Source organism: Zeus faber (genome assembly GCF_960531495.2).
Source record: "Zeus faber genome assembly, chromosome: 11".
In the NCBI taxonomy this organism is placed as follows: Eukaryota; Metazoa; Chordata; class Actinopteri; order Zeiformes; family Zeidae; genus Zeus; species Zeus faber.
In genome coordinates, this window is record NC_137205.1 from 3,952,741 (window position 1) to 3,973,686 (window position 20,946).

The 20,946-nt window shown below is 43.8% G+C and overlaps 1 protein-coding gene across 2 annotated transcripts in view; it reads right to left on the reverse strand.

The window, feature by feature from the left end:
• The window catches only part of abcc1 (ATP binding cassette subfamily C member 1 (ABCC1 blood group)), a gene marked incomplete at its 5' end in the record, with an annotated part of 115,479 nt that overhangs the window by 48,909 nt on the left and 45,624 nt on the right, over positions 1-20,946 (reverse strand). For both annotated transcript variants that reach the window (XM_080009112.1, XM_080009111.1), the window contains 5 exons: positions 6,223-6,369; positions 8,930-9,133; positions 10,421-10,513; positions 11,198-11,359; positions 15,253-15,430. In XM_080009112.1, the coding sequence (XP_079865238.1) occupies positions 6,223-6,369; positions 8,930-9,133; positions 10,421-10,513; positions 11,198-11,359; positions 15,253-15,430 (784 nt within the window). The remainder of the gene's footprint in view (positions 1-6,222; positions 6,370-8,929; positions 9,134-10,420; positions 10,514-11,197; positions 11,360-15,252; positions 15,431-20,946) is intronic.

Sequence of the window (20,946 nt, forward strand, 5' to 3'; positions counted from 1 at the left end):
AGATAGAAAATTAGCTAGTCCATGATGAGTTCATATTATCTGAGCGAGTCGGAAAATAGTATACTGAAAATTCTATATAATCACGTAATTGTATATAATCACACAATCCACATTAATCCAATTCCAATTTCATGGAACTGTAATGCATCTGAAATATAATTGACAGACAGGTGTCACCACTAATATATTAACCTTGCTTAGCTGTGTAAACTTCCCTACAGACGTCATAATTGCCCAGCACGAGACCAACTTCCATCACTGTGACTACAGATCTTTTCACAAACAAGAAGTTTAGTTAGACCAATGACATGGTTTGGTTTAAAGGCACCAATATACCGTTGTATTTAAGAAAATGTATATACATGCAACTTCCTACAGCTAAATGTAATGAAATTAAAAGAGAAAAGGCATGTAAAAATTATGAGTCATTTCATAATAAGTCATATTCGAAATTAATGTTAATGTTCAATAAATGTTGCCTGTATTGCAATGTAGACAAGTGATATTTTTAACTATTATTATAAATTGTACATTGTTAGAAAAAATACAATAAAGTACTAATTAAAACTAACATTACTTAATTATGTTGAAATCACATGTATTTGTTATGATTGCTGTATAATTGTTCTGTAGCAATCTTCAAAATGTAATTAGTTACTTACATGACTAAAATGAATTGGTGCCTGTAGCTAAATGTATTATTATTATTATTATTATTATTATTATTAATAAAATAAAAACAAAAATAATAAATAAAATAAATATAGGTACAGGCAGCAATACACAGGGTCCAGTTTAGTCATGTTAGGTACATACACGACTCACAAAAAGTTAGGGATATTCGGCTTTTGGGTGAAATTTCAGGATGAACCTAAAATGCACTACAACCTTTACAGGTGAACTTAATTTGACCTTCTGGAAACCTTTGAATGCACATGTCCAACTAGTGGCGATAGTGGCGCCGCCCCTAGCGGTCGCCTGCGCCGGCGCTCCGGTTTCTTTCTTACTCTTTAGTATTTTTTTCCTTTTTTTATCACAATGTTCGCCAGAAAAACATCAACAATTAACTCATACGGCCGCGATGCACTCATGGATATAAAAATTTCCCTAAACGAACAACTTTGGGACTTTTTATCCGTGGGAGCAGAGTGGCCGGCGGAAATCCTACGCGGGAACACTCGCAACAACAACTACAACAACAAAAATGGAGTCGCTGTTCCACGAGCCGGCCCACGGAGGAAGCACCGAGGTAAACGAGGCGGCATTCGGGTCAGAATGAGGACGCAACCTTACCGTCCACCTCTGCCAAGCATCCTTCTTGCGAACGTCCAGTCCCTGGAGAACAAGATGGATGAACTTCGAGCGAGGATTCAATTCCAGCGTGACACGAGGAACTGTTGCGTCCTCTGCCTGACGGAAACATGGCTGAACCCACTGGTGCCGGATGAAGCCATACGTCCAGCCGAGGCCTTCTCCGTGTTCCGCGGCGACAGAACGGCAGAGTCGGGGAAATCCAAAGGTGGAGGCGTCTGCCTAATGGTAAACAACCGCTGGTGTAACGCCAACAACACCAAATTCCTCTCCCACTCCTGCTCGCCGAACCTGGAACAGCTGACCATACTATGCCGTCCATTTTATCTCCCCCGGGAATTCAGCACGGTCATCATTACAGCCGTTTATATCCCACCGCAAGCGGACACCGACGCAGCTCTGTCGGTTCTGTACGATGTGTTGTGCGGATTTCAGAACAGACATCCCGACGCGGCTGTGGTGGTGACTGGGGACTTTAACAGGGCCAACCTTAAAAAAGTTCTGCCGAATTTCCACCAACACATCACGTGTGCCACCAGGGTAGACAGAACTCTGGACCATTGTTACACTCCTTACAAGAACGGATACAAGCCCGTGTCGCTTCCTGCTTTCGGGAAATCAGATCACGCCGCGATCTCGCTGCTTCCTGTTTACAGGCCTCTGATCGCGCGGGATCTGGTGATGACGAGGGAAGTGAAGCGGTGGACGGACCAATCAGAGGCTGCGCTTCAGGACGCTCTGACTGACGTAGACTGGGACATGTTCCGAGCGAGTTCAAGTGACGTCAGCGAGTTTACGGAGGTTGTAGTGAGTTTTGTGGCTACGCTCGCGGATGAAATCGTTCCTACGGTGAAAGTTCGGATATTTCCAAACCAGAAACCATGGGTTGATAAATCCATCCGCTGCGCTCTGAATGCGCGCACGGCCGCTTACAACGACGGACTTGTATCTGGTAACATGGACAACTACAAAGCGGCGTCGTACAATCTGCGGAGGGCGGTGAGGGACGCTAAACGGACGTACAGAGACACCGTGGAGCTGCAGATGGAGCGGGGGGACACAAGACGCTTGTGGGAGGGGCTGCGAACAATAACTAACTACAAGAGCAGCTCCTCCCCAGCCACGAGTGTGGACGCCTCCCTGGCCAACCAACTGAACTCCTTTTATGCGCGGTTCGAGTCTGGCAGCAGCACCGCTGGCTCGCCGGCTAATTGGAGCTACACCGCTGGGGACGAGCGCGCACTCTCAGTGTCCGTGCACGAGGTCAGGAGGGCTCTGATGCGGGTGAACACCAGGAAAGCTGCGGGTCCAGATGGCATATCTGGACGAGTACTGAAGACCTGTGCTAACCAGCTAGCTCCGGTGTTCACCACAATATTCAACATCTCCCTGGCTGAATCAGTGGTCCCGTCCTGCTTCAAGAGGTCCACCGTCGTTCCTGTCCCGAAGATCGCCTCTCCAACCTGCCTGAATGACTACCGTCCGGTGGCCCTCACCTCGGTGGTCATGAAGTGTTTCGAGAGGCTGATTAAGGATTACATCTGCGCCTCCCTCCCCCGCACCTTGGACCCGTTGCAGTTCGCGTACCGGCAGAACAGATCCACGGATGACGCGGTCTCTCAGGTACTGCACACCACGCTCACGCACCTGGATGGCCAGAAGGGGGCCTATGTGAGAATGCTGTTCATTGATTATAGTTCAGCTTTCAACACCATAGTCCCCACCAGACTGGCTGTCAAGTTGTTGGAGCTAGGATTGAATGCTCCGCTGTGCACCTGGATCCTGGACTTCCTCACAGGCCGCCCCCAGGTGGTCAAGGTGGGGAAGTACATGTCAAGCTCCCTCACCCTGAATACAGGATCCCCCCAGGGCTGCGTCCTCAGCCCCCTACTGTACTCCCTGTACACACATGACTGTGTGGCCAGGTCCAGCTCCAACACCATCATCAAGTTTGCTGACGACACCGTGGTCGTGGGCCTGATCACCGACTGCGATGAGAAGGCCTACCGCGAGGAGGTGGCTGACCTGTCACTCTGGTGCCAGGACAACAGCCTCCACCTGAACGTCAGCAAAACCAAGGAGCTGATTGTGGACTTTAGGCGTGGATCACAATCGAGGACGCACGCGCCCTTGTGGATTAATGGGACTTCTGTCGATAGGGTGAGCAGCTTCAGATATCTGGGAGTCCACATCACAGAGGACTTAACATGGACTGTTCACACAGACACTCTGGTGAGAAAGGCGAGGCAGCGTCTCTACCACCTCAGGCAGCTGAGGAAATTCCGGGTCTCGGTGAGGATCCTCAAGTCCTTCTACTCTGGAGCAGTGGAGAGCATCCTGACAGGCAACATCACTGCCTGGTTTGGGAACTGTACTGCCCAGGACAGGCGGGCCCTGCAGAGGGTGGTGCGTTCAGCTGAACGTACCACTGGAACTACCCTCCCCCCCTTGCAGGAGTTATACACCAGGAGGTGTAGTAGCAGAGCCCGTAGGATCATGAAGGATCCTCATCACCCCAACAACGGACTGTTTCAGCTGCTGCGGTCAGGCAAGCGCCTCCGCAGTCACGCAGCGAGAACAGAGAGACTGAGACGGAGTTTCTTCCCTCAAGCCATCAGAACTGTCAATGCTGACCTCACCAGGGGTCCTAACTGAGCCATGCACTAGGCTCCACTACCTACTGTACTGTATGTAGCATACTGTACCGCATACTGTATCACTGTTCAGGGTTGTTCGTGATGCCGTATTGCTGCGCCGTACTGTTGTATACTGTGCTGTATTATCCCAAACACTACCTCACACTATTCACATTCACATGCCACTTTAATTCACATGCCACTTTAAATGCACATATCTGTATATACATAGGCATATTCCTTCTACCTATTCCATTTTATTTCAATTTATTTTTTATTGTATTTTATTCTATATATTTTTTATCTTATTCTATAAGTATTCCACTTACTGTATTACGTTTTAGGAGTCAGTTAGTCGGTCTATTAGAAATGAATTTTCTACTTTTTATTTTATTTTATTTTAGTACTTTTTCCTAGGACTTCTTGTGTGCTATCACCGGGTGCGTTGCATTACATTTCACTGCATATATGTATGGAAGTATGTATATGTATGTGACAAATAAAAATCTTGAATCTTGAATCTTGAAAACTATTCAATGTTTCAGTACTTTTTGCTCAACTTGCTGTTCTCTAACAAGGAGCTGAACGGTAAAATTCACAACAGGTGTTTGATCAATGAATCGACCAATACATTTCCTGGTTCAATTAAAATTGGTATTTAAACAGTCCTCTTCATCATGCTGTTCACGTTTTGACATCATGAGACCAAGACGACACCTAACAACTGATCAACAGCACCTCGCCATTGCAAGGCTTCAAACAGGATGTTCTCAGAGGGAAGTGGCAACTGAGCTTAGAGTGTCACAGAGTGTCATCAGCAGGTTGCAACAGAGATACAGAAACTGGAAGTCACAGAAAGGCATAGAAGTGGAAGTCATTTGGCCACATCCCACACTGATGACCGCTTCATTGTGAACAGTGCCCTGCGGAACCGGATGATGAATGCCACTCAACTCCAGGCACATTTAAGGGAGGTGAGAGGCACCCAAGTGTCACGTCAGACCTTTGGAAACCATTTACATCAGCGCGGTCTGCGTGCTAGACAACCTGCAAGGGTACGTGACCACGCCACAAGGCACAGGCATCATCGTCTTGCACGGGCCTGGGAGCATTTACACTGGACGAGGGACCAGTGGGCCTCAGTGCTGTTCTCTGATGAAAGTCGATTCACATTGAGCAGAAATGATGGCCGCCAACAATGTTGGAGACGTCAAGGAGAGCGCTATGTATCAGCCACTGTTGTCACCAAAGAGCCTGTGGTGGTGGTGGTGTTACAGTGTGGGCAGGTGTGTCTAGTCAGTACAGAACTGCCCTACACTTTGTGAATGGTACAGTGACAAGCCCATATTACGTGAATAACATCATTAATCCAGTCATTGTGCCCCTGCATGAACAACACAGGCCTAAGTTCATCTTCATGGAGGACAATGCTCCAGCTCATCGAGGTGGCATTATAAGGGAACGGCTGCTGGAGACTGGGGTACCTCAAATGGAGTGGCCTGCACTTTCTCCAGACCTGAATCCCATACAAAACCTATGGGATCAGCTGAGTGGCCGTGTAGAGGCCCGTAACTCTATAGCCCAGAACCTCAATGACCTGAGGGCCGCCCTTCAAGAAGAGTGGGGTTCCATGCCTCAGCAGACAATAATTCGACTTGTGAACAGCATGAGACTGTTGTCAAGCTGTAATTGATGCTCAAGGGCACATGAGAAGTTATTGAGACATTGACAGTTTTTGTTGTGGTAAACCCACCACTGTTACAATCAATCGTTAAATTTTGTTACAATCAATTGTTTGAGATGAGGAAATCACCATTGCATGCTTCTACTTCAATGCCCTACTTTCATGATGTAATATCACCGTAGCACAAACTTTTTACATTTTCCATAAATTTCACCCAAAAGCCAATTATCCCTTACTTTTTGTAAGTAGTGTATTTCAGTTTTCCGGGTTCTGTGAAACGCAGAACGATGTACAGTTTTCCAAGTTTACATTGAACACCACATCAGCTACTCTGGTCTGTCGCCTGAACAAGCGTAAATACCAAAGAGTTTAAAATGCCAAGGAGAAAAATAATAATAAAATAACTAGCAATAACAATAGCCCTGCGGGCTGGATCCCCAATAATAAAACAAACAAACAAACAACATGAAACACAAAAAAGGGACATATAAAAAGGACCATTTTAAACGTGAAAAAGGGTCAGCTCTGGGCTGGTGGCCTGATTGAGAAATTGATCGCTGGAGACTGGATTTGGAGACCCGGCAGACCTACCTGGACTATGCTGCTGATTACCATGGGCAGCATGTTGAGAGGGAAGCGTAGGATGTTGAAGAGTGCCAGGGAGACAAAGGCCTTTTGGGCGTCTAGAACATTCCGTTCGTCGCTCAGCACATACACAGCAAACGTGGAAAGTGCCACCTAGGGGGGAGGATAGATTAAATGTATCACAAGTAGTAAAGTCATTCTATGATTAAAAGTTATTTGGTTGCGATACAGTCTGTGTCCCAAAACAAAATCATTGTACATAACTGTTTATAGCACAGCCTGTGGACACCAAAGATGATGTGATTTGTGTGAGGCTGGTAAGCACAATAGAGCTGACTACTGTATGGTGAGTGAAACAAATAATAATAATAATAATAATATTAATTATAATAACTGGAGGCAGCAATACGCAGGGTACTGGGTAGTCTGTAGGCTTGGGCAATATCTAAAATTATATATCGCAATTTAGTCCTGCCAAATATTGTAATATTATGATACACAATATGGATGTTGTTGACAGTCAGTTTTCTTTGGAGAAAAGATGAACCTTCATGCTGGATCGTAGGGAACGGGATCGCTTAATGCCACTCCAAGCTAGTTGCGCTTAGGCATTCACGTAACTTGCCTGGGGAAAGGATCTCACATTCACCACGTGAACAGTGACTGGCACCAAACATGTGCGAAAGAAGAAATATATGTGTAGAATAAAAAACTAAGCAGTTAGAAACAGGAGGTGTGGCATGTGAGCTTGTAAACTGGCTGATATGTGTGAGTCTCACAGTCAAAGCATGAGACTTGGAAGCTCTGTACAACAATTATTAACAAAAAAACATTTTTTTATCATGTAATTTTAGCAATAATAACCTGGAGCCGCAACTTTATCACCAGACCATTGCGGCACCACGTCCAAATCCTCCATCTGCTTCCTTGCTGTTGCATGCATACATCCACATAGACCCTCATGCGCGCAAGTCAATGAGCTTTGTCCCAGGGCTCTGCTGCTCCTTCAGTCGCACCCCGCGGTTCCGCGGACAGACAGACAGCGATATTTTGATACTGTGAAAATATCACATATGGTGGCAAATATCGCCATATACAAATATATTGTCAAATAAGCCTAATAGTCACCACTTGTTAAAGTTTAATGGGCGAGTGTGCTTTGGCTCTGTTCCGGTGTGTTTTGTGATTACAGAAGTTTGTACGTTCCGGCTTGGTTACAGTGTAATTCGATGACCGGGCAGTGTTTGCGGCTGTGGGTGGGTATCCAACGCTGCAACTAACGGTGGTTATCATTCTGAAGTAGGGCTGCATGATTATGGCTAAAATAATAACCACGACTATTTGAGTCAATATTGTGAGCATGAATATCACGATTATTAATCCATTTTGGGAAACAAAATCATTTTATGGCACTTTGTAAATCAAAAGACTTTTCACAGTTATAATTTACTTTTTATACCTACAGAGAAATACACTAAGGAAAATGAATTACACTTAAAGCACAGAACTTTTGCCCATGGCTTTAAATGAAAACAACATTCAAGATGTCCAATGTTTAAATAAAATTTTAAAATATATAATATATTCAATACTCCAATCATCATATCACAGCATCATGTTCAGTTTAACATTATTATCTTATCTTTGATATCACAATCCAAATCATATCCATAACGTTTACTCTTATGAAGTGCGTACCGGTGCGTACTGGCACTTCTCACAAGCTGCAAGTCTCTGTTCTGCCCTCTCAAGTGGACAAAGCAACTGGACTTTGTATTGTAAAGTATCATATTTTATTGAAACGGAGCCCACTTTTTTTTTTTTTTTTTTTGCATTCCAGCTGAGCTCCGCCGCCTGTAGCTTGGGGTTCAGTTCGACCCCCCTTCAAAGCTCCACATTGGGGATACAGCACACAGTTTATTTTCAGATAACGTTACATCAGAGATCACATACAAGTCGGACAATATGACCCAAAAAATTACGGGGAGAATTGCCAACCTGATAGAGATTTCTAGGTTCGAAATCAAACCATCATTTCGATCGATTCACAGAATTGTGACACTCCTATGAACCAATTGTTGCACTTCAGAGAAAAACATAGCACGCATCTGTCTTGTCTCTTTTCACTGCAACTCTTTGTTGAGATTTATGGAATTATTACTTTAAAAAGTAACAGTGGCAAAAAAACTGTATGTCACTATAATGGTTAAATTTTGCAATTGATACGTGGTTCATATGTGAGCCGAACTGTGGGGGGCGTACAGATCACAGATCAACTACAATCCAGAGATGCTCTGACCCACAATTTGGCCCTTGTCAAAGTCGCTCAGATCCTTACGCCCATTTTTCCTGCTTCTAATAGATCGTTGTCAAGAACTGACTGTTCACTTGCTGCCTAATATATCAAACCCCTTGACTGGTGCCATTTGAACAAGATGAGCAATGTTATTCACTTCACCTGTCTGTGGTTTTAATTTTGTGGCTGATCGGTGTATATACACAGCTCCACCTCCCCATGAAACATAAAAAGAAAACAAAAAAAGTGGTCACGGTTGAGGCCGTTGTCTGCGGGGCCCTGCAGTTGGCTTCATAATAACTCAGTAGTGTAACGGTGCGGTAACTGCGACAGATCTACTGTTATATTGACAATCATTATATTTATTGAGCTCAAACATATTTCATGAGGATGAAAAATTGGAGGTGTGCAACTCACCAGGAAGGGGGCGCAGACCCAGGTGAATGTGGAAACGGCCCCCAGGTAGGCCGCCTTCTTCAGGACTCGGAGCTCGCTCTCGCGGATGGCCGACACCTTGGCGTTGAAGGCCAGCTCCCAGGCATACAGCTTCAACACCTTGATGCCGTTGAGCACCTCGTTCATGAGCTTGATGCGGTTGTCCTTGCTCTTCATTTGCGCTACCTGCTCCGCATATCAAACAGTCCACAATGTGCCATTTTGCTTGGCTAAAAGCTAAATTTAGACTTTTTCCACAATGCCCAAAGCCGCCTTTACACTGAATCCAACTACAGATCAGACAGTTTTGGACTTTGTCATAATGTAGATGTCTAGACTCACAAATTTAAAATATATCAGAGAAAATGGGAGAGCTGGGTCTACCTCAGCATCTTCTCTGGCAGTGGGAAAGATGTTTTTGGTCAGCTAAACACTTATGACAGTGTTTCCCACAGGACTTTCCTGGGGGAAGCTTCCTCTAAAGGGGTCCGGAATCTTTTTGATGAATTTATCAGTTAAATTCATTAATCTGGTGCACTTTTAGGTGAAAATGTAAAAAATAGATTCACATTTCTTTTATGATGAAAAAAAATCCAATAATGTAAACCCATTAAGAAACAACTTAAGTATCAAAATTTTGCCTACCCTTGAGCCAACTTAGGTTAAGATTGGTATGCAAAAAAAGGGAGCAACAGGAGACGGTGGCAGTAGAAAAAAATACATTAATGAGAAACACTATGATTTTCATTGAATGAAAGAGCTGAAAACTTCCTTCATATTTTGAAAGAATACACATATTAATAAATATATGCAATGAATTTAAATAAAAAGATGAATATGGCAACACCCAACATTGCTCTTAATTGATTTAATACTTACAAATTGTACTTATTTAGATTAGCTTGGTAAAGTTAATACTAGCGTAACCTAGCTTAAATCCTTTAGGATTTAACGTAAGATAGGCTCAACGGTGGCTTCAGGTTCTAGTGTTGGACTTACAAATTAGCCGTATCCTTGATTGGAAAAAAATATCTCTGCACCGCAAAGGGTCAAAGCACGTGGTTTCTAACTCTCGATTAGAAAGGAATGACTTCAGGTCAGTTGTTGTGGTTTGTCGGATTCTTAAAGTTGGCTTTAGAGTTGGGTTTGGTGTAGGGTGCGCCGAGCAACATGCCAAGTTGGAAAGCCAACTCTTTCTAGAACAATTTCATCAGATTCAACTATAGGACTTTTGATGGAACTGATGTTCTTCACTGTAATTTGCACAGCATTATTTTTAGTATTTTTAAAATGTGTGGCAAAGAAAGAAAGTTTCTGGCTGGGTTTGACCTCGGCAAACAAATTCAAGTGTTTGTGTTAAGCCTGACAGATGTTTGATTAAACCAATTTGCTTGAAAGTCACTGTTTTCCTAATCTTCTTTACTGGTAAGAATAGAAGCTTCAATATGTGCACTCTTTAACAGAGCTACCCACCTGATAGGTTTTGGTTTTCATGGCAATGACCGCGTTGACTGGCACCATGAGCACCATTACGGCCACCCCTGCGAGTACAGATGGACCCAGATTCTTCATGGAATTGGTACAAAGAAAACACGTTAGGACATTGCATGATTCATGGCAACAATTACGGGCAGGGTGGCGCAGTGCATTGCACTGCTGCCTCACAGCAAGAAGGTCCTGGGTTCGGTTTGCATGTTCTCCCCGTACTCACATGGGGTTTTCTCCACCTAACGTCAGTAAGGACCCCCACCAAAAACATGCACACACTCGTTGACACTCGTCTCCGGGAGCATCAAGAATGCTGCCCGCTGCCCGGAGGAAGGACAATCCAGGATGGGTTTCATCAGACAGCATCCAAAGTGTGTGTTTGTGTGCAAGTGTGGTGTGTTGTGTGATAATTAAAGATTCTTCAAACCTAGGCCTGTCCTAGATTTTAGTTGATCAGAAAATAAAGGAATGAAAAGCCCATATGATAACAACCAGACAAGGCGATATTTTAATTGGATTTGTCTGTATCTAAATGTCTGTCGTACATGTCAGTTTCACGTTTCCCATTGAGATGAGGCAATAAATTGCAGCAGAGAAAAGACCATTCAATGTTCCTCCAAAGGTAACCACGGTCGCAAAAAAAACCAATGCATCAACACAATTGTTATACAGCACCCAAACAAAATAATCTGAAACGCTTCTGTATAAACTGAGATACGGTGTTCTGAAAAATATATAACAACATATCCCCTGCACGGTTACCTGCCACAGGAAGTAGAGGGCCAACACCACCTGCAGCGGGGCTGACCAGATCATGTTGATGTAAGTGATGAGGTCCATGAAGCGCTGCGCATCCACAGACATCAGGTTGACAATCTCACCCACTGTGGAGGTGCGCCGTGCAGCGTTGCTGATCACCAGCGCCTTGGGAGGGGATAATGGTTGCATAGTAAGTAGATGTGGCAGGAACTTGGCTCCTTCCTGAACTTGGATTAAATTAGTACATATGAGGCTGGAGATCATGACCTTGTCCGACTATAGGAATACGTTTGCCATTTCACAATGTCATCTTTACAGTTTAGTTTCAGTTTAGATTTATAAGCTTGATAGTTTAGCTTATTATTTTTTCAGAATTTATTGCAATTATTTATTTCAGAAACTGATTTCACTTTACACAAGTTGAAAACTTATTTCAAAGAATTCAAAATCTTTAATTCAGGAAGTACCTGTGTAGTAAATTCAATTGGTGAACTGTTGAAAAATGTCAAATCGAGAAAACATTGACAGAATTTTGGTTAGTTATGCACGATATGATTTTATTCTCAGTTTAAGTTTTTATCTTAATGAAAAGGTTTTTGTTTTGTGTTTTTCCTTTCATATTCAGTTTCCAGTAGTAATAACAACCTCAATACCTGTTTTTTTTGTTTGTTTTTTTTTTTTTTTTTTAAATGGCTCATTCAGCTTGTTGGGTAACCCTTGTCAGTACTTTTTTTTATTATTATTTTTTTTTTTTAACCTGTGTTGTCAGCATACTGGGCATACAACACAGAGTATTTCTATGCCATTGCATTCAGGACAGTTAGTCTGCAAGTGGAGTTCAAGTTCTCAACCTGCAATGCAACTCTTTATCTATTCTTAAATCATCAACAACTGCTGCAATAACTCTGTCCTGTGGATGACCTGTAGAATGATAAGAGCACAGTTTTTGGTTATGGAGAACCACCACCAAACCCCCTCTTTGGAGAACTATTTATCATGTTTGGGTTGATAAACAACTGATCACTACTCCAAGAGGGGGAGAATCACCACGGTCAGACAAATAAACATAGAAACAAACAACATTTACACAAAAACATGAACATTGGACGACGTCATGAATTGAAAAAAAGTTAATTAGGTCCAAGAAAACTGGAACTACAACTGGTCACGTGGCCTCTTCCTGTCATAATTATGGCAGCAAATGAGGGAGGAAAGGAGAGGAATGCAACCAGGTGGGTGCTGGTGTGCACTTGAAGCAGGTGTGATGGTGTGTGTGTGTGTGTGTGTGTGTGTGTGTGTGTGTGTGTGTGTGTGTGTGTGTGTGTGTGTGTGTGTGTAAGATGTCCACCAGTGAGTGTACATGACTTATCACCATTGGCATTGGGGTAGAAGGTGGGTAATTTGTAGCAGCCGACCAGATGCCCCGCCCGGCGTGAGTGCCAAGTGCCCAGACACGTAGCAGCGTGTGCCCAGCGCGGGGCACCTCAATGTTACACCCCCCCGCCCCCCGGCGATGCCGGCAGGCCCCCAGGTATACAGGCCCAAGAGATATGTCCAATTAACCCTATCAAATGCTTTTTGGGCATCCAAAGAGGCAAAAATTTTATTAAAGTTGTTCCTTTGAGATATGCTGATCAGACTGAATAAACTACGCCTATTGCTGGATGAGTGTCTGCCTTTGACAAAGCCTGTTTGGTCTGTGTGAATTATAAATGGAATTTGCTTTTCAATTCTGTTGGTTAGTGTTTTACTTATAATCTTAAGGTCGCAATTAATACGGCTTATGGGTCTGTAACTGGAGGTGAGGGTTGGGTCCTTATTAGGTTTGAGCAAAACCAAAATGAGAGCAGTATTCATGTGCGGAGGCATGGTGGAGGTTGACTTGACCTCTGTAACCATTCTGATGAATAATGGGGAGATAAGTGGCCAGAAATGAATCAATATCATCAAGGAATGAGTGAATGTTTGATATATTCGATTCATTATCAGAGTGATACAGGTTATTATAAAAGTCTCTAAAGATGTTATTGTTGTTTTGCATGTTATAGTATGTTATTCTACCCTGTGAATCTTTGATGGCTGTTATAAGTGATTTTTCTCTATCACGTTTCAATTGATTGGCAAGAAATTTACCTGATTTGTCATTGAATTCAAAATAATTTGCTTTTGTTCGTTGCATAAGGAATTGTGTCTTTTGATGGACGATAGTATCAAGTTTATAATAGATGATAGATGATAGTATCAAGTTGAGTATCAAGTCTTCTTGCAGTAGACAGAAGCTGGGGTTCATCTTGGTGAGGTGAGTTGGATTTTGCTACGTTTAGCAGGTGAGCACAAGCCTCTCACATTCCAATTAACAAACTTAATGGGTGTCATTGAAGCTAGTTAGGGTGTGATGGCACAGTGCATCCAAGGCAATAACTATACTACCGTTCCCAGGCTTTCCCATAAATAAGTCTGGGATTTCCTCCTTTTCACTGCCATAGTATTGTAGGAAGTTTGTAGGGATACATAACTACACAAACAAATGACAAGTAGACAAAGATAAACACCGGATTAGACATACATAAAGTGAAAGACATTATAGAGTGAGAGTGATAGGAGAAGTAAGGAGAGAGGGATTAGGGAGGTGAGCTGATGAGAGATCGGGGATGGTAGCTCAGGCGGTGGTCTAGTGATCTAAAGGTTGCTGGTTCGATACCAGGCTCCTCCTGCTAGCATGCTGTAGTGTCCTTGAGCAAGACACTTAACCCCTAACTGCTCCTGATGGCTGCATCCGTCGGTGTTTGAACAATTGTAAGTCGCTTTGGATAAAAGCGTCTGCTAAATGACTAAATGTAATGTAAATGTGAGAGAAGTATGGAGGGGGAATTAGGAAGGTGAGATGAGAGTGAGCGATGTTTTAAATCCTGACATCGATAGCATGCCTATTCCTACGTCTTGCAGTATATAATAACCAGAATAACAAGAATGCATACATTATGATCGGAATAACCAGGGTGTGGTGGAGGAGTCTCGGTATAACAGACCCATTTTATATAATTTATAAACAACCATGGATACGCGTTAACTCTTCTGCCGGTTCTCCTTCAGGACAGAATACAGCACTTTCCGTCGGTCGTTGATCTCCCGGGGGAATTGATCATTCGCTGTTCCTTTCAGCTCCAGTCCTTTGCTTTTAACCAGCTCCTTGTGCTTGAAATGTTCAAACTTGGCAATGATGGAGCGGGGATGGTTCCCCACACGGTGTCCTCGTCAATGAACTCGGTGAAAGGTGATCTGCTTCACGGTGTCCGTCGGGAGTTTCGGGGCGGCGCGGAGAAAGTCTTTCACCAAAATTTCTGGTGACTCGGTGTTGTTCTCTGGGATCCCAGAAAATATGAGATTGTCCCGCATACTTCTGGATTGTATATCCAGGATAGTCTTTCATTATTTCATCTTCTTTTTTTACAACTTCCATCTCCGCTGTGAGATGCTTCGGAGGTTTTTAGATCCGCGTTGTCTTTTTGCATCTCGCCGACCGTGCGGTTCAGGAAATCGAGACTGGCTTTGATCTCGGTAATGTCTTGGAGAAGCGGACCGAGCATGTCCAGCTTTTTGTTAATCTCATCCAAGACACTAACCTCTACAGCACCCGGTATGAGATCATCTGTGTCCGTTGCTGACTCGGTCTTCTTCCTTTTCGCGGGGTTATTGCGGTTCTGGTCGTCTTCCATCACGTATGCGTTAAAGAAAAAAATTGATATAATCCTCGAGGTCATCCACTTTGGTTTCACTCAGTGTTCCCTTTTTTTTTATATATATATAATTTGCAATTTGCTTTGTTATTTTGTCTTAGGTGGAGCTACCGGTGCGTTAGTTAGTGTAGCGGGGTGCCGCCATGTTGGGTCTCCACTCACTACTCACTTACGCTTCCGTCTTCTCACGAGATCACAGCATGCTCTCTCCAAGACCACAGCATGCTCCCTTGTCAGTACTTATACTGTACTAATACTAATAACAATACTGTTCTAATCATATTGTAATTTCTTATAATATTGACCAGAAATTGGCTGTACCTTCCTGTAGACTGCTCCGATGATGGCGGTGCGCAGTCGCATGCCTGTGACGAAGCAGACATGGAAGTACTTCTGCAGAATGAGCGTCTGCATGCAGGTGCAGATAAATAGCAGCGCGGTGTAGAAGTAGCCCTGCCAGGAGGGGGCGTCAGAATTGTTGACAAAGCGGATCAGCAACCTGGGCGGGAATATGGGGAAACAGTCAACACATTTTACAGTACCAGGGAGGTATTCCCAAAATCGCTGTAAGCGAGGCTTATTTCTGCTTGCCTGTGATCTGCCTAGAAAAGATGCTGGTTAGATTACCACGGCAACATATTCCTTCCTTCCTCCTGCTTCCTGTTCGGGAGCAGGCTTAGAAAAGGACGCTCGGCTTAGAGTGTCACTATACAGTGGTCTGATAGGAAACTGATGGTTCATTCACTCATCCTGAGCACAGGATCCCCCCCAGGGCTGCGTCCCCAGCCCAATACTCTACTCCCTATACACACATGACTGTGTGGCCAGGTCCAGCTCCAAGTCCATCATTAAGTTTGTGGACGACACAGTTGTGGTAGGCCTGATTACTGACGACAACGACAAGAAAGCCTATCTGGACGAGGTGGCGGATCTGACACTCTGGTGTCAGGAGAACTCCCTTGTCATGAACGTCTCAAAGACTAGGAGCTGACTGTAGATTTTAAGGGGGCACCACAACCAAGGACATATATGTCACTATGGATAAATGGGATTACTGTGGGCAGCGTGAGCAGTTTAAAATACCTGGAAGTTCACATTACGGAAGATCTGACATGGACTACTCACATTGACACTCAGGTGAGGAAGGCAAGACAGGGCCTCTACTCTGAAGCTGTAGAGAGCATCCTGACAGACATCACCACCTGGTTCGGAAGCAGCACCGCTTAGGGCAAGAGAGCTCTGCAGAGGGTGGTGTGTCTGGCTGAACGGACAATGGGAGCCACTACCCCCCTGTAGGGCTTGTATACCAGGAGGTGCAGAACCAGAGCCTGCAGGATCATAAAAGATCCTCACCACCCCAACAATGGACTGTTCCAGCTGCTGCAGTCAGGCAAACGCCTTTGTTGTCAAAACGGAAAGACTGAGAAGGAGTTTCTTTTCACACTTCATCAGGACTGTGAACGCTGACCTCACCAGTGCGCCCCTGATTTCTGACTTGATTTTATCTATTTCTGCATGGAATATTTGTTTTTGTTTGTACAGGCCACATTTCTATTATATTAATATTTTTATTGTATTTATTTTATACATCATTATATTGGGAATTTTTATTGCTGATAAAAATGTGCTGCTGTTAAAAATGTGCATTTTAGGCACTGCCACTTGCATTTCATTGAATACCTGTATGTGTGACAAATAGAAATCTTGGAACTTGACTTGAGTGCCACATGATAAGCTCCACAATATGTAATCATAAGGTGAAGATTTTTTTTTAGATGAGCACATTTTAATTACCTTGTCTGAATACATGTATTTACTGCTATATTCCTCATTAAAATTGCCAATGTTCCTGTTTTCGCAGTAAATTGCATTTGCGTAAAAAATAAACTATGAAAGTGAACTTAATTTCTTTGACGGATAGAATATAACAGAATATTTATTTAACATGTACTATTATTTTATTTGTTATTATATATTATAATAAATCTGTTTATTTTATAATTAAATAACAAATAATATTTAATTTATTATTTACATGAACAAAATTGACTGGCTGATTGTGGGAGCTGCGGCCTCTGTAGAATAGACCCATTTATGTTCCCAGAATAACATCTTTAGAAAAGTATAGTTTCAACATCATCTATATATGGAACTTTTTGCCTTATGTGGCTGCAATCAGCCCTAAACTGAGACACAAATTAATCGGATTACGGTTCTAAGTGAGCGGCAGTTTTTACAGTGTTTAATTCATGACATTCCCAGATCACCAAAAGGCAAGGAACATTGAATGAGAGTTTTACTCAATTGCAGGTAATTTAGTTTTTCAAATTTTACACAATGTTACAATATTATTGTCTGCAACTACAAAGCATATACATTGTATGTATACACCGAACAGCCACAACATTAAAACCACCTGCCTAATATTGTTTAGGTCCTCCTCGTACCGCCAAAACAGCTCTGACCCTTACCCGGCATGGACGCCACAGGTAGTCCAAAGTAGTCCTGTGGTATCTGGCACCAAGACGTTAGCAGCAGATCCTTTAAAGCCTATAAAGTGTGAGGTGGGGACCATTCAACAAACACTTTTTGCAGTCTAGCATTGTCACATTATCCTACTGAAATAGGTCACTGCCATCAAGGAATACCTTTGCCATGAAGAGGTGTACTTGGTCTGCAACAATGTTTATGTAGACAGTACATGTCAAAGTAACATTCACATGAATGACAGGACCCAAGGTTTCCCAGCAGAACATTTCCTAGAGCATTACACTGCCTCTACCACTCTGACTGCCACTGACACTGTAGGGCGGCTAGGCAGCCCCATACGCAGAAAGCCGCGATGCACTGTGAATTCTGAATAAGGGTGCAATGGATAACAAAACTCACAATTCGACTCGTATCAGGGTTTCGAGTCATGGATCGGATCATTTTTCGGATCAGCAAAAAAAAAAAAAAAAAAAAAAAAAAAAAAAAAAAAATAGACAAATATAACTTTGCTTTCCATTTATTCTGTAAAACACTTAAAGCAGATCTCAACCCTAACCCCAACCAGGTATCAGTTTTTGGTTGCCAAAATGTAAAATATGGTTGCCATCTTTAGTCACCTTGTATTTTGAGTAATTAAGATACTTTGCAGTTATATGTCAGCTTAATAATGAAAACGTTACATAAAATAAGATGTTTCAAAGCTTTATAACAGTAACCAAACAAAATTATTTGTAGTTTGTGTTTTATCTGATACTTGAACAGAATTTGAATCTTCAGAGGGGAAGAAACACAAGTCAAGACAAACAAGAGCTGTGATAACACCAACTCCTCTGGTCACACTTGGCCTGATCACACTTAGCCTGTAGCTGTCTCTCTTACACCCACATTTATGCTCAGACAATATGAATCTCAACAATCCTGTTTGTCCCCTCACTGTTAACAATGGTTAATTCAAATTTGCATCTTTACAATTAAAAGTATCTCTCCACCAGATGAGGTCTGAGAATGCTCATGCTTAAGCTATATGTTGATAATTTTCACCAAATTCACGAGAAAAAAAGGAAAACTAAAATTAAAGACTTAAAGATTAAAGATTTCCTCAGTTAGTTTCCGTTTCTGTCTGTCTAATTGAAACTAAAATGTTTTTTCCCCCCACCTAGTTTTAGTTGATATAACTATACAGGGATGCAAGCACATGTATGTGGAAAAAATGTCTTTGTTGGTTGAGCTAACGAGCAGCAGGTTGAGCATGACTTGAGAGTTGCCGCTTCTTATCTGCGTGTTTGTTTGTTTGTTTTTGTTTGTTTCTCGTCTCCCCGAACTTTTGGCTATCGTTACTTCAATTTTGTCCCACTGTTGCAGCTACCTGAGGCTATTTAATTTATTGTATTTCTGCTGAATCTGGATCAACATCTAGCTGTCTATCAGCTCCCAGCCCTGTCATCCCGCTGCTAATCCTCCCTGCTAGCTAGTGCCACTAGCTGAGATAGGCGCTCACCTTGGCTGAGATGTTTCTCTTAAAATACTCTGCATTGGAACTCATGAATCTCTCCACTCCAAACTAGCTCGCCAATATTAAATCCATCGGACTGCTGCGCCACCCTCGCAATGTCGATGTAAGTCTGTTCATTTGGATCACACAATTCCATCCATAATGTCGAACCGGTGGAAGCAACGTCATCACAACAAATCCCATGTGCACTCTGTTCTGCAGCCGCTGGTCTTTGTTGAAAGGCTCGCTCCTCCCAACTCGCCTGCCTCGCCTTCCATAGTCAAAACTGCAACATTCATGCTATAGAATGCACAATCTCTCAACAATAAATCACTGCTCTTTTACGATATCGTCATGGAACGGAAAATTTATTTTCTGTTTCACAGAAACTTGGCAAGTTCAACAGGACTTTATTACACTTAATCAAGCCACCCCGGATATGCGTACATACAGAAGCCCCGCTCCATAGGTTCTGGTAGGGGGCTGGCTGAAATACACCAAGCAGACATCCTGGTCAAAGAACTCTGTGTCAAACACCACCTCTTTTCAATGTGTTGCATTCTCTCTCACTGCACACCTCCAGGTTGTCCTCATCTATCGCCCTCCCCTAAAGCCTCCACCACCTTCATGTCTGAGCTGCTTACCTCAGTCTGTTCCATGTTCCAATCGACCCTTCTGCATCCACGTGGACACCACCAGCTGTACGTTTGCCACGGATTTCCTGTCACTGTTGGACTGTTATCCATCTGACCATCACATTCAGGAACCAGGAAGTCATTGAGTACACCAGCCCTGATCAACACCCTCGCGACCCACCACGGTGGATGGGCTGGTTGCCCACTACAACTCTGCCCCATAGCCTCAGTTCTGTTGACCCCCTCAAAACCCGGACTATCTCTTTCACTCACCCTGCCCCCTGGTACACCTCTGAACTCCGCACCATGAAGGCCAGCTGCTGTCAGCTGGAGAGGCTCTACAGAAGATCTGGCCTCACTGTCCACCTTGAGGCCTTCAAACAGCATGTAAGTTCATACAAAGAAGGTCTCTCCAAAACCAAGACCCAATATTACTCCACACTCATTGGCAATCAGCAAAACCACCCCAAGAATGCTGTTCTCTACCATTAACCAGCTGCTCCGCGCCCCTGATCCCCCTCAATCCCCTGACTCCCCTGATCGCTGCGCCATGTTCCAGGTGTTTTTCCAGGCCAAAGTGGACACCATCTACCAGCAACTCCAGTCGCCTGCCCTCCAACACACCTCACCCACAGGGTGTTGCTGCCTGCCCTGCGCTGTCTCTCCTCCTTCTCCCCTGTGGATGTGCTAATTACGAAGCTGGTCACCAAGGCGAAGGACTCCACCTGCTCTCGGGACCCTATGCCTACAGTCCTGGTCAAGGCATGCCTACCCGCCCTATCCACTGCCATGGTGGCCATCATCAACGCCTCCCTGAAATCTGGCACGGTTCCCACCAGCTTCAAAATGGCCTCAGTCACACCTATCCTAAACAAGCCTGGTCTCGCTCTGACAACCCCAACCAGTATCACCCAATCTCCAACCTTCCGTTCCGAAGCAAAATCCTGGAATGAGCAGTTGCCGCCCAGCTCCAACCGCACATGTCAAACCATGAGCTTCACGAACTCCGTAAATCTGGATCAGAACTCACCACAGCACGGAGACCGGCCTCATTAAAATAAAAAACGACCTCCTCATCGCTGCTGACGCAAGCTACATCAGTATCCTTATCCTCCTCAACCGTCTACCTTGGCCTCTCTGGTACTGGTTCCAGTCCTATCTCACCAACAGGAAGCAGTTTGTCACTATCGGAGACTTCTGCTCCTCCCCTGGCCCAGTCGACCAAGGTGTGCCTCAAGGCTCCCTGCTTGGGCCCCTCCTTTTCACTATCTACATGCTCCCCCCTTGGTCAGATCATACGCCACCACGGTCTACACACCTATGCCAATGACACGCAGTTATACCTCAGCACCAAACCATCCACCCAGCTCCACCCTCAGTCTCTTCTCAACTGCCTCC